Source organism: Bos javanicus, chromosome 23 (assembly GCF_032452875.1).
Source record: "Bos javanicus breed banteng chromosome 23, ARS-OSU_banteng_1.0, whole genome shotgun sequence".
NCBI lineage: Eukaryota > Metazoa > Chordata > Mammalia > Artiodactyla > Bovidae > Bos > Bos javanicus.
In genome coordinates, this window is record NC_083890.1 from 45763167 (window position 1) to 45778220 (window position 15054).

Genomic DNA, 15054 nt, shown 5'->3' on the forward strand with positions numbered 1-15054 from the left:
ACTACCACACAATTGTACTCATCTCACACACTAGTAAAGTAATACTCAAAATTCTCCAAGCCAGGCTTCAACAGTATGTGAACCGTGAACTTCCAGATGTTCAAGCTGGTTTTAGAAAAGGCAGAGGAACCAGAGATCAAATTGCCAACATCCGCTGGATCATCGAAAAAGCAAGAGAGTTCCAGAAAAACATCTATTTCTGCTTTATTGACTGCCAAAGCCTTTGACTGTGTGGATCACAATAAACTGTGGAAAATTCTGAAAGAGATGGGAATACCAGACCACCTGACCTGCCTCTTGCGAAACCTGTATGCAGGTCAGGAAGCAACAGTTGGAACTCGACATGGAACAACAGACTGGTTCCAAATAGGAAAAGGAGTTCGTCAAGGCTGTATATTGTCACCCTGCTTATTTAACTTCTATGCAGAGTACATCATGAGAAACGCTGGGCTGGAAGAAGCACAATCTGGAATCAAGACTGCCAGGAGAAATATCAATAACCTCAGATATACAGATGACACGACCCTTATGGCAGAAAATGTAGAAGAACTAAAGAGCCTCTTGGATGAAAGTGAAAGAGGAGAGTGAAAAAGTTGGCTTAAAGCTCAACATTCAGAAAACGAAGATCATGGCATCTGGTCCCATCACTTCATGGGAAATAGATGGGGAAACAGTGGAAACAGTGTCAGACTTTATTTTTGGGGGCTCCAAAATCACTACAGATGGTGATTGCAGCCATGAAATTAAAAGACACTTACTCCTTGGAAGGAAAATTATGATCAACCGATATAGCATATTAAAAAGCAGAGACATTACTTTGCCAACAAAGATCCATCTAGTCAAGGCTATGGTTTATCCAGTGGTCATGTATGGATGTGAGAGTTGGACCGTGAAAAGAGCTGAGTGCCGAAGAATTTATGCTTTTGAACTGTGGTGTTGGAGAATACTCTTGAGAGTCCCTTGGACTGCAAGGAGATCCAACCAGTCCATCCTAAAGGAGACCAGTCCTGGGTATTCATTGGAAGGACTGATGCTGAGGCTGAAACTCCAATACTTTGGCCACCTCATGTGAAGAGTTGACTCATTGGAAAAGACCCTGATGCTGGGAGGGATTGGGGGCAGGAGGAGAAGGGGACGACAGAGCATGAGATGGCTGGATGGCACCACTGACTCAATGCACATGAGTTTGGGTAAACTCCGGGAGTTGGTGATGGACAGGGAGGCCTGGAGTGCTGCGATTCATGGGGTCACAAAGAGTCAGACACAACTGAGCGACTGAACTGAAGAAACACTCAAAATTAGAATGAATTGTTTGCAATCTAAACCTGAGCCTTACTGTACCCTGTTCTGACATGTTCTGTCTCAAAGATGGCCCCTCTAGAGCTGGGTGAGAATTGAAACTAGAATTGAGCTCAGCTCAGTCACTTGGACAAACATTTATTGAGCACCTACTGTGAGCCAGCAGAGAACAGATACACAAAAGTGACCTTTGACATTTATTTACGGTCCATAGTTACTCATTGAATATCTTCAGGAATAACAGAGAATATTACTTTTGGGCCCCACCTTTTTTTTTTCAACTGTAAAGCCAAGTATTAAGGTCTTATTAAGCATCAACCTTCAGGATCATGGGAGCTCCCGAAATGTGCCATGTAATTTCAGGGCAGCATGACATTATACTACAAGGACTGGCAGATCTGTGACACTGGCCTTCAGGGAGAGAGACACAAGAGTCACAGTTACTGACCTGCTGCTGACCGGCTGTGAACTGGAGCGCGACTCTGCGGTTCTGTTTTGTTTCTTACGGTGGGACTGTGGTCATCAGCTCGCCCTGTAAGCCTTAGGTACTTAATGATCTCAAGGTAGTTGTTGCCAATAGAGTGTACGGAGGACATGCTAACCAGCTCTGGGACGCCCTCTGGTCTCACTCCCGGTTCCGGCACTTTTGAAACCTGGCTCTGGTGGACCCTTCTCGAGTCTCATCGTCACATACAGTCCTTCCTTCTACCTGGTGAATCCAGCATCCTGTGTCATTTCTGTGTGTGCCCCTCCCAACTGTATTTTCAATTTCTTAGCAAGACATGAATTCTGGGATCTGCCACCCGCTCGCCCCCCACTCCAGCCCCATTCAGGCCAGGTCCCATTCCCCCCACCCTCCTCCATCCTTGGGATTGGCTCCAGGTTTTTTCCCTTCCAGAAACACACTTCCCTACCAACTACCAAGTCCCCAGCATGATTCACATTTCAGCTTTAAAGTACCTTTTTAAAATAAAGACTGGCTTAGTTGCTTCTGTTTTTTGTCCCCTCGGCATGAGATTCTTCTAAATAATCCCCACACTGCTAATTGCTTCTCTACAGCTGTTGATGTCTCCCTTTTTATCAGAGTAGATTGTAAGCAGAGACGGCAATGGCACCCCACTCCAGTACTCTTGCCTGAAAAAACCCATGGACGGAGGAGCCTGGTGGGCTGCAGTCCATGGAGTCGCTAAGAGTCAGACACGACTGAGCGACTTCACTTTCACCTTTCACTTTTATGCATTGGAGAAGGAAATGGCAACCCACTCCAGTGTTCTTGCCTGGAGAATCCCAGGGACGGGGAGCCTGGTGGGCTGCCATCTATGGGGTCGCACAGAGTCGGACACGACTGAAGCGACTTAGCAGCAGCAGCAGCAGATGGTAAGAGCCACAAGGGCAGAGACGGGTCTGTTCTGTTCACCACTTTTTCCCCAGTGCCACACACACTGCCTGGCATGCGGGAAGTGCTCGGTAAATATTTGCTAACTGACTTTTTAACTTCCTTTGAGAGGAGGGATGATAGTAGAGTGATTTCTGCGTCTCTTTAAGACTGTTTAGTTTAAGAAGGTGGTCTAGAAAAGCCTGTAAACTAATACATGTTTTAAAATTCTACATTTTGTCTATTTCCAAGAAAACGGAAATCTTTAAAAAGACAAAGAATTGAAGCAGTTACCTTCAAAAGTGTAGTATGTATGTCCTTTTAAGAACTCGGAGTATTGCAAGGCTAATTGTCTTAAAATAACTATTCAGGGCTCATTCTTTGTTGAACTATAAAAAATGTTCACCTAGATAGATTTGTAGTTTTCCCCCCTGACCTGATACCTTCATTGTGGGTAAATATTTAAAGATGTTTTTAACCTGAGTAATTGCTACTTGGTGCATCTTCTTTATTGTTGGGTAATTGCTTATTGTAGTTCTATTTGTAGGTATTTTATTAGAAACCAAAATCCATAAGGAGCTACATCCTATAATAAAGGGAAATGATTTACCTGATGGAGTGTTTCCTTAGAGAACTGATGATAAGTAACCTTGAGGCTCAAGTCAGAACCACCAGGAGTGTTTCTGGCTTTAAAACCGGGGATATTATATGTCTCAGAAACGTGAAACCTTGCCAAGAAGCTCTGTGAAAAGCCAGAGCCTGTATCACCTGGGGCCAGCTTCTGACTCACTACATTAGTGGTAGAGAACCATACACATACAACCCAGAGGCTTAGACAGTGTAATGTCTCTGGTGTCTCCTAAACTGAACCAAATTTAATTATCAGTAAAAAGACAGTAAGTTCAGGAAGTGTTCAAATCTCTTTAAAACATATTAAGCCAACACCTTCTGACCACTGGGTAACAAAGGCTGATTCCACCTTTCCCAGATTTTGGAAAATCATAAATAAATTGTTGAGATTTTACTGTATCTGACATGCAAATAAGCTTGCCAGATGAATCTTTATGTGTACTTTCCAACTTCTCAGTTCCCCTGGGTTCTTGGCCACATGTCTGCTTTTCCAGCTGAATCCAGAATGTTTTCCCAGCTTGAAACCAACCAAGAAGGGTCTGGCGTAGATCGCACACTCAAAATGAGTGAGTGACACGGAAGTGTCTTTTGGAAGATTTTTGTGCCATCTCAGTTTTTACGAAACATTTAGCAGGAAATGTCCAATGTTTATTTGCATTAAAAAAAAAAAAAACACCTTACATTTCTAAAAGACACTGTGAGGATTCCAGGTTATTGTATTGAGGGTTAGGAAGGTGTCACATAGCAAATATTTGCTATCCTACAGCCAAAATTTATTTCCATTCCCCCAAGTTATTTCTAGTCTTAGTTTTAATGTATATTTCTCCTTCAAGTTTACAATCGCACTCTAACCTCTGAAATGACTGTTTTGTCCTTCTAAGGTGTCAACCCCAAGAACGTGTCCATGGTTGCCAGTGGAAAGGATATGAACCCGTATGTCTGGAACAACCGGTTGTTTCCTAAGTCACTGGGACCCTTGGGGGCAGAACTTGCTTTCAGAAGGAATAACACAGGTAAAGCAAGATTGCATCCAAAGTATGAATTTGCATCGTTCTCCTTCTGCAGATTTTTACTTTTAAATGTACTGGCTGCCTTCTTCCAACCAAGGTGCCTTTGGGGGCAAAGGAGGGTTTCCAGCTGGTCCTCAGCATGGAGAGTTTTCAGGAAATCACTAGCTAGATCTTAACTTCTCTGTGGGTTCTTTCCTAAAAGATCTGCCTGAGCAGGGGTCTCTTTTCTCCTGTTTTACAAAAGAAAAGACTTGTCAGCACTCACACCCACCACTCAGGTGTGAAAATATCTGGGGTGCAGTCAAAGGGCAATTTGATGTCTTGGTGTCAGTGTTGAGACAGTGAGTCCCTCTGATGACTGGGGGACAGATTCTTTTTAAGTCTGTTTCCATTTCTTGTAAAAAAAAAAAAAAGAAGGTGAACCTGAGTTACAGCTGAATGATAATTAAAAATCATTCTTAAAACTAATACAGTACTGTATTAGTTCCACTGTACTCCAGCATAAAAGTTAAAAAAATTTTAAAGTCAAGTTGTTTCCAGTTCTTGTAAAATAACTGAAGAAGAACCTGAGTTACAGCTGAATGATAATTAAAAATCATTCTTAGAACTAATACAATACTGTATTAGTTCCACTGTACTCCAACATAAAATTTAAAAACAATTTTAGATCATTTTTTATGAGATCACTGTGTGATATTTGGTAGCTCTGAACAGAGTTCAAAGACTACAATCATAAAGCTGTAACTAAACACCTTTCATTTCCTACTATGCATTTATGAGATTTCTTGTTACTTACCATCTTAAAAAAAATTAAAGCTGAATTCTGTCTGATTTTAGCAATAAATAATATTTATTTGGGCTTCCCTGGTGGCTCAGCAGTAAAGAATCCATCTGCAATGCAGGAGATGGGAGTTCAATCTCTGGGTCGGGAAGATCCCCTGGAGGAGAGCATGACAACCCACTCCAGTATTCTTGCCTGGGAAGTCCCATGGCCAGAGGAGCCTGGCAGGCTATAGTTCATGGGGTCTCAAAGAGTCAGACACGACTAAGCATGCTGTATTTATTTATGGATACATGAACCACTTGTATAAGGTTCTATCTTTCTCATTAAGAGATGAATTTCAAAAAAAACATCCAGCCTTTCATTTTTAATAATAAAGTTTTATAATATTCACCTTTTTGATTAATTATATACAATGAATCATTCTAACTAATACAGAAAAAAATTTTTTAATATACTTATGGTTGGTTACGAGACCCTTTTTTAAAGGATTTAATCTATACATATTTTTGACTGGTTAAAGACTTTTAAATCTATGTTTGGATAAAATGAGTTGACATATGAATAAAAATAAAATTTTAGAGAGAAAAGAGATTCATGTGAAATTCTCTGTCACAAAGGACTGTGGTCACGTATTTCTTAAGTCAGAATTGCTGCTGCTGCTGCTGCTGCTGCTGCTGCTAAGTCGCTTCAGTCGTGTCCGACTCTGTGTGACCCCATGGACGGCAGCCCACCAGGCTCCCCCGTCCCTGGGATTCTCCAGGCAAGAACACTGGAGTGGGTTGCCATTTCCTTCTCCAGTGCATGAAAGTGAAAACTGAAAGTGAAGTCGCTCAGTCGTGTCCGACCCTCAGCTACCCCATGGACTGCAGCCCACCAGGATCCTCCGTCCATGGGGTTTACCAGGCAAGAGCACTGGAGTGGGGTGCCACTGCCTTCTCCATAAGTCAGTACTGGTGAGGGTAAAATCACTATGGTTTAGGTTCCATTGGTTGTATTTAAGAGAGAGATGTAATAGTTTATTTTTAAATATCTATAATCACACTAGGCCAGAAGGTATATCCTTTGGCATTGCTGAGACTTATGGTGAAACATTTTAGATAGCAGCTGAAAGTGAGCTCTTTTTTAGAAAGGAAATGTAGGTGGTATTGGATCAAGAGGGAGAGGGCCACTGTCGTAGCAGCTGAGGAGTTCTGAGTGCCATCACATACTCTGACAGCTCACAGGCTTTCTCCCTGCTGTGGAGACTCAACTTATCCATCTAACAGTGCTGAGATGTCCGACACTGCAGCTCTGCAATTTCCTTCTTTTTTTCTCAGTTACTTAAAAATAGTATTTGCTGGACCGACTGGTTGAATACAGTCAAATGACAGCCCCACAGCTTTGAGCCTCAGGGGAATAGATGATCAACAGCAAATGAAAGCGGTGACTGCACAGAAAACATATTCTCCTTTCACGGTTTCTCTCTGGATCTTTTCACTAATCATGAAATTCATTTTTTCCTCTGCTTTTCCTGTTAACAGTCTCCTTCTTGTTCATTCTTTCTTTCTATCTGCCTTCTCTTTAGAAGAAAGCATAATCAAACCCATTGAAAAGCTATCATGCAATGAAAGTTTCCCTGAAAAATTAGAGGACCCACAAGGTAATTTCTGGGCATGGTAGATGAGTACGGTGTGTCCTCTGAATCTCCTGTCCAATGTGCCTCTCAACATCTACCCCAAACCTTGTCGTAAGAGGACCCTGTGATGGCCAAGGGCCCCTGCTTCCAGGGGTCAGGCCAGGACTAGGAGAGATGGGAGCGTCCACACCGCGAGTGGCCTCCTTCAGTCGTTGGGATTCTAAGCATAACTTGCTCTCAAAAAAGCTCTATGCTTGTCTTCTTAAATTATGACAATTTATAGAAATCAAGCAAATCTGCTGAAAATAACTGAAAGAGTATTTTCACTGATAGCGATGGAGGGTGATGACAGCTGACACGTGATGGACAGCAGATCCTGTGCTAAGTGCTCCGGATCCACCTCGCTCAGTCCGTACAACAACCCCTGTGAGGACAGGTGCACTCGTCAGGGTGATTCTACAAGGTGATGAAGTGCCAGAGGAACAGGGGCTTCCTGGAAGGAAACCCACTCTCAGGTCACGAACTGGAGCCATACAAACCCAGGGGCGCTCAGGGTGACCTTCTGGGTTCACGTTTGATCTTGGTCACTTACTTTGAGAACTTAGCCAGGTCCAGCGTGGGTAACATGCCTCTAAGGGGGTTGTTATGCGGACTGAATGGGAGTGAGTGCCTGTACGCTCGTAGTACCTCGCATGAAATATAGAGGATGCCCTCCAAGTAGAATTTAGCATTAGTAGTGGTTGTAATCAAAGTTACTCTCCGGTGCTTTAAAAGTATTAACCTTTTGACTCTGAAACTTTATGATACATCACTAGGAAATCTTGGAAGTTATGCTCCTTACAATCAGTCAGGATATATTCCTTCCTTTTTCAAAAAAGAAGTGGGGTCAGCTGGCCAGAGGATACACTTAGCACCGATTGGTGCAACAGCTTCAGGTAAGAACAACTTCAGATAACAGTTTTTGAGAATTCTGATGAGAACAGAGCGTCCAAAGACTGGAGTCACTTTTCCTGAGTGAAAACTTTTCAATCAGTCTCATCTATTAACTACAGTTCTAATTGCTTTTGGCAAAATGTCCCATTTTCCTTCCAAAGATGTGGTTTGATGAGTCTAATGATAGGAGTCACTTACACAAGGATGTTGCCACTGAATTGTCCCAATGACCTCATCAGGTCGACCTTTTTCAGATGAGGAAGCTGGTGTTGTAAGAGGCTCACTGAGGGTCACTCAGCTCGTAAACGGTGGAGCTGGGACTGACCCTGTTCGTCTTAAGTCCAGAGAGAGTGCTGCGCTGCATGATGAGATGTGAGAGGATCAATCTCTCAGAGCTCCCTGCCTGGTACCCAGCACTGAGCAAAACCCTGAGAGATGCTGAGGCTCTGCTGCGTGTTAGTTCACGGGCGGCTCTTCTGCAGGTCTGTCTTAGGCTTTAGAACTAAACCACAGAACTCTCACCGGCACTTGCCTTGCAATATAGTAGGTGGTGAAGTCTCCTTCCCCACCCGCCAACGAAAGGACTAGTTAGGTCACTGCTCTGCAGTTGTATGGTGTACGACAGCCACATTCAGGGGGATGCTCTTGAAACAGAGGTGAGGATTCTGAACTTGCGTTGACAAGATTTGACCATGAATGTTGTCTAAATTATTTCAATCTAAAATAGATATTCTGCCTGATTAAAGCACCTAAAATTAACACTGAGGCAGATAACTTCAAGTTTGATAAGGTACCAAGGTACAGTTTAATTTTTATGAGTTGACTTCAAAAGTCTTCTCCCAGCCAGGATCTTATATTAGAACTCCTGGTTAGAGTCACCAGTCACACTCTTGGAGTTAAAATTGTAAAAACCACTGGACTTTCATATTTTACATCTTAACCACAGTAGAAGTGCTTATGCAGTACTAAGTTACCTTATCTGTGAAAAGAATTGCTTCAGGATTTCTCTGCTGAAACAAAATATACAAGTAATTTTATACAGCAATACTTTTTATAAAGCCTCAAATATTTTAAGCCAGCCTTATCACGAGTCATTAGCCACAGCTTGCTAGCACTTTTTAATATGAAGACAGAAAATTATAATGTCTCAAAATTATTCTGAGTACCTGAGAAAGTAAAAGTGAGTATTTTTGAACATATTTTTTATAAGAGATTGGAGGCCTTTATATATTAATTATTCTGTCAGATTAGCATGCATATTCCTGGTTTCATTTTTTTTTCCTAAGTAAAATGCTCTCTCATAACTTTTCATCTCTTCCATTTACTCTGCTTATCAGATTTTCCTACAGATCGTGATAGGAGGAAAGGTAAAAAAAAGAAGTAAATATTAACCATTCTCAAGTGGTCAATGCAAATCCTTAGGAAAACACTGTTCTGGAAGAGATGTGTCTTCCAGCCCTCCCACTGGTGTGACAGTTTCCCACAAGAGAATAAAACCAGGTCATTACCGTATTTACTCGACTATTTCCCCGTCTCTCGGCCTCCCTCTCTGCTCTAGTCCTCATCCTCGAGTTTGGAGAAGAAATGTCAGATTAGCCACCGCCTCCCTCGCCAGGTCGTCTCTCATCCCGAGCCCCCTTGTACCTCCCTGTCCCCTGAGCTGACAGCCACAGGGACTTGGAGCAGGGACCCGCTTCAGACATCGCCTGTCCTGAGGCACGGTAACTCACTGAATTCTCCCAGCGCCTCTGCGGCAGAAGGTGCCATCGTGAGCTCCACTGCACAGAGGTTTCTGTCTTGCTAAAAGTTACAGATCACGTTCTTAACTAGAGGCAAACACCTTTTCCTTTGGCCAAGAAGGAACTCCTTGGTTTCGGGCAAGGGGTTAAACGCCTCTGAGGATACATGCAGGTTTTAAAACAAACACACAGCCAGCATCCACGGGCTCTCAGCTCCGCTCTGGGGGTGGTGCAGGGTGGGCTACCAGGTTCTTCACCCCCAGGGGGCTGGAGTCCTAAAAGAGTTACTTCTCAGCAAAGACTCCTGCCTCAGTGGCAAAATGATTCCCTTTTGGGGGAAGGTTTCACGAATACTGGCCTGAACACAGTCTCCTTCAAATGCATTTAGGACTTGACTTAGTCACTAAGTCACGATGTGGAGAAAAAGCCGCTCTGGGTGTTACTCCCCGGGGCCCTCACTTCTCACCCACTGGTAACTTAGGAATGGGTTCCCTTTCCCTTCTCTGAGCTACCGGGGGCCTCCTCCTGAGTGCCCTCTCCTCCGCCCTCCCGTGGTACCATTCTGCTCGGTTGGAGTCTTCAGATGTGAGGGCGCTAATTTATCATACTGATGGTGGTCTGTATCCCAGTGGGTTATAACTAAAGGGCAGTTTCTAGAAAACAGACACACTTAACTGGCCCTTCTAGACGCTGTCCCTGTCTTTGTTAGGGAGCTTTGTATTGCCTCTGAGAACTTTAAACCAAGTAAGTGTGGGATGAAATGACCTGTTAAAACCAAGAAAGAGCTCCTGGCCTCCCTGTCCCGACCAAACCACCAACCTCCCAGGTGACCGTCACCAGGATGGCGCCTCACTTAAGGCTATGTTCTCTGTCAGCCAAGGTTAGCAGCATGTCAGGACCCACCTGCCCCCATGAGTTCCTCCTACACTCCCGATTCTATGGTAAAAATGTAAGAAAGAAACGGGAAAACCACGCAGATAAATAGAGCAGAGCTATTATTAAGTGTACAGAATGGTTAGTTATTTCAAAATTGACTCCTATAGAGGATAATCCAAGAAAGACACCGACCACACAGTGTCAAAAGGTATTTAAATCCCAAACAGAAAGATGGACCATCAAGTGAGAACAGCTTGACACCTGGCTGCCAGTTTGAAGCAAGGAAGGGGCAAAGCAGGGACTGAGGATGTTAAAAAGTTCTCTATAAAATGATTTTGTCATTTGAGATGTTCAAGCAATCAGAGCTCATAAACTGTTCAGGTAACAAATGTCTAACACAGTAAAATGTTTCACAAAGTTCTCATCAGCCAAATCCAAGTATGAATAAAACGAGCCTCGTGATGAAAGGTTTGGGGTCATGTTGTCATCCATGAGTTGCCCAATAAAACATTTAGGTTTCTTGACTTAAAACCACATTTTCAAGTTTAAAGAGGAACCTACTATGGGGCCCCATGAAGTCAGACTTTACAGGACAATTCTGAATGCATTTTCTGTAGAGACCCTGTGTTCAAGTGTCATTTAGATGTAACCACAGTGTGATATAAATACTAACACGTGGGAAAGACTGCGGGCAAGAGAAGGGGGCACAGAGGATGAGATGGTTGGATGGCGTCAACGACACAGTGGACATCTGAGCAAACTCAGGGAGATAGTGAAGGACAGGGGACCTGCTCCCTGGGGATGCCGTTCATGGGGTCGCAGAGTCAGACATGACTTAGCGACTGATCAACAACTCTGTGGGTATTGTCCATTGAACTGAAACCAAGGAGCTGCTCTTGGTCACCCAAGACGGTATTGCCTATCTAAATATGATGGGCGCTTCAGTGAGCAAAACTTGGAAGAGCAGCAGTGTCAGAACTGCAAACCAGAAATTATGGCTCGGAAGCTGCTGAAAATGCGAACTGGCATCAGCACAATTCTACCTTAGAATTTTTGGTTTATATTTGTATATGCATATATATAAAAACTTTAGAAAACACTGAATTAATCTTTTAAATTCAGACTTCCCCCCATAAAATGAACTGCTTTATTTTGCATGGTCATCTGAATAAAATTCTAATTTCTGATTGTGCTTTCTTTCAGAATATCCCTGGAACACCAAAACTGGTCGGGGGCAGTTTTCAGGACCTACTTATAATCCTACAGCCAAGAATCTAAATATTGTGAACCGTGCACAGCCAGTGTCCTCCGTGCACGGGAGGACAGACTGGGTGGCCAAGTATGGAGGCCACCGGTAGGAATCTAGCGTGAACCCCACGGCGTCACGCCACGGAGTCCACCAAGTCCCCCTGACCCTGGGACATGTCTACAGCTGTCTATTTCTACTGTGTTCTGGAAGAAATATATAATAGTGGGTACTCTGAAGAGCAAAAATCATCTCCTATTTTTTTCCTAGAAATGAAATGCATTTTCTTAGCATCATTGCCCACAATGCTGATACGGGTAGGACTTTAAAAGTATTGAATAAACTTTATTTGCCAAAGTATCAAGTATTTGATCTACAAATTAATAGATACTACTCTAAGAAGCTTTTTTTTTTTTTTTTAAAGAAAAATGCCTCCAGAAATTAAGTGTTTAGAGTGTTTTATATTTGCCCCGACTAATACTTTGTTTGGCCTCAAAGGTTTGTTTTGGTTTTGTACAGCAATTACATAGATGCCTGTGGGCTGTCAATTACGGTTCTTTGCGACCAAGGTTCTCCTCTACCATTTGGCAGTGGTAATTTATAAAAGATGGTAATTCATCATTTTCCTCTTTTGGAATGAGATAATTTTGGGAGCAATGATAATTCCAACCTACAGCAGGGTGTCTTTCTTAGAAATACTTCAACAAAGATTTCAAAATTACGTCACCTGATTATAGCAGAGAAAGTCTCCTGTTTGATTTTGACCGATACAACCGCTCTGCATTAATGGTGATCATCAAACCCACTGCTTGATGACTTCCAACTTAACCAAGTCAAGGTTCTGTCATCTTCACATCAAGTGTGTTCATTACTTTCAAAATGCATTCTTTCCGTGTTCCCACCACAGTATGCCAGCTTGTTCTCCAAAGCAAATTCTTGCTGCTGCTGCTGCAGACAGATCACTGACTCAGCTCTGAATGTCACACTTGCTCTGAAGAGCAAATGCACTTGGTTGCTATAGCAGTGATCTCACTTACGACATATTTTCTTAGTTTTATTTTTAAATTGGTATTTAAAATTGACATTTTGAACTTAGAACTGGTCTAGTTAAGCCTGTCATTTTATGGACTGGATATTCTTTTTAAAGAATAATGTTATCAAACTGCTGATATCTTATGCATTTTACGACTTTATAACAAATGCAATTGGTATCATTTTGTGGATGTTATATAAAGGCACATTATAAGATAATAAGAATATGGTATTTTTGTACAAAAGACTCACCTTGTTGGAAAATGTTAAAATCTAAAGAGTAATTTATATTAATATTAGTGATAATGGCCATATATATATTTGTAGTTTTAATGTCTCAAAGCTAAAATACTCTTTTGTGTTGCTGGGAAACTTTTAAACTGTGAATAGATATTAAAATTGATATGGTTAACTAGTCTGTTTTCTTTACATTTTTAAACTTTATACTCGTACTGAGGCCTGTTTTTGTTGTTAATGTCAACTTTTTTTCAAAACCAGTTTCAGGTTTATGAAGCGTCTACTCAGAAAGGAGAGTTTCCATACACTCCCTCATCTCCCCCTCCTCATCCTCCCTACTGTGACTATCTTGCCTAAGTGTGGCAAATTGGCTACACCTGATGCACCAATATTGATTCACTGCTATTAAAGCCCACAGTGTACATTAGGGTTCAGGGTTCTGCGCTGTACATTCTGTGGGTCTGGACAGCATGTATAATGACATGTGACAACCGAAGTTGTAGAGTATCATACAAAACAGTTTCACTTCCGCAGAAATCCCTTCCTCCCTGCAAACCTCTGGCAACCACTAATCTTTTTATTATCTCCACAGTTTTTCTTTTTCCACAATGTCATGCAGTTGGAATTACATACCATATAGCCTTTTCAGATTGGCTTCTCTTGCTCCGTAATATCCATTTACAGTCCCTCGCTGTCTTTTCTTGGCTTGGTATCTCATTTCTGTTTATTACTGACTAGTATTCCATTGTCTGTATGTGCACTGTATCATCGTTAATCCATTCACCAGCTGAAGGACATTTGGTTGTTTCCAAAGTTTGGGCAATTATGAATAAAGCTGCTGTGAACATTCACGTGCATGTTTTTGTATGGATGTGTTTTCACTTCACTTGATTCACTGCTGGATCATATGGTAGGAGCATGTTTGATTTTGTAAGAATAAAACTATCTTCCAAAGTGGCTCTACCCTTTTGCATCCCCACCAGCAGTGAATGAGAATTTCTGTTGCTCCACATCCTCACCATCTCTTGGTGGTGTCAGTGTTTTGGATTTTGGTGTTCTAATAAGTGTGTAGTAGTATCTCATTTTTAATTTGCAACTCCCAGAAGCACAAGCTGGAATCAAGATTGCCGGGAGAAATATCAATAACCTCAGGTATGCAGATGACACCACCCTTACGGCAGAAAATGAAGAGGAACTAAAAAGCCTCTTGATGAAAGTGAAAGAAGAGAGTGAAAAAGTTGGCTTAAAGCTCAACATTCAGAAAACGAAGATCATGGCATCTGGTCCCATCACTTCATGGGAAATAGATGGGAAAACAGTGGAAACAGTTTCAGACTTTATTTTGGGGGGCTCCAAAATCACTGCTGATGGTGATTGCAGCCATGAAATTAAAAGACGCTTACTCCTTGGAAGAAAAGTCATGACCAACCTAGATAGCATATTGAAAAGCGAAGACATTACTTTGCCAACAAAGGTCTGTCTAGTCAAGGCTATGGTTTTTCCAGTGGTCATGTATGGATGTGAAAGTCAGACTGTGAAGAAAGCTGAGCACCGAAGAATTGATGCTTTTGAACTGTGGTGTTGAAGAAGACTCTTGAGAGTCCCTTAGACTGCAAGGAGATCCAACCAGTCCATTCTGAAGGAGATCAGTCCTGGGTGTTCTTTGGAAGGAATGATGCTAAAGCTGAAAACTCCAGTACTCTGGCCACCTCATGCGAGGAGTTGACTCATTGGAAAAGACCCTGACGCTAGGAGGGATTAGGGGCAGGAGAAGGGGACGACAGAGGATAAGATGGCTGGATGGCATCACCGACTCAGTGGACATGAGTTTGGGTAAACTCCGGGAATTGGTGATGGACAGGGAGGCCTGGTGTACTGCGATTCACGGGGTCACAAAGAGTCGGACACGACTGAGCCACTGAGGTGCACTGCTCCATATAAACTTCTAGTATTAGTTTACCACTATCAACAACATAACTGGGTTTTTAAAATTAGGATTGCAGTGAGCAAGCAATATGGGTCAAGTTGGGAAGAACTGACATCTTGACACTCTTCAGCCTTCCTGCTGCTGCTAAGTCGCTTCAGTCGTGTCCGACTCTGTGTGACCCCATAGACGGCAGTCCACCAGGCTCCTCCGTCCATGGGATTTTCCAGGCAAGAGTACTGGAGTGGGGTGCCATTGCCTTCTCAGTCAGCCTTCCTATTCATGTACAGTAACTGTCACTCTAGGTACATCTTCTTCGACTTCTTTCATTAGATTGTCATTTTCCTCATAGAT

At 42.5% G+C, this 15054-nt stretch overlaps 1 protein-coding gene across 5 annotated transcripts in view; it reads left to right on the forward strand.

Annotated features, from left to right (window-relative positions):
- Positions 1–11922, forward strand: part of MAK (male germ cell associated kinase) — a 49806-nt gene extending 37884 nt beyond the window's left edge. For 2 of the 5 annotated variants that reach the window (XM_061398877.1, XM_061398876.1), the window contains exons 12-14: positions 4186–4317; positions 7529–7648; positions 11465–11922. In XM_061398877.1, coding sequence (XP_061254861.1) covers positions 4186–4317; positions 7529–7648; positions 11465–11619 — 407 coding nt within the window. In that variant the 3' untranslated portion in view covers positions 11620–11922. Of the gene's footprint in view, positions 1–4185; positions 4318–6662; positions 6738–7528; positions 7649–8983; positions 9147–11464 lie in introns of all 5 variants that reach the window. The other 3 variants (XR_009732993.1, XM_061398879.1, XM_061398878.1) reach the window with 3 other exon arrangements.
- Positions 11923–15054: the final 3132 nt, after the last annotated feature.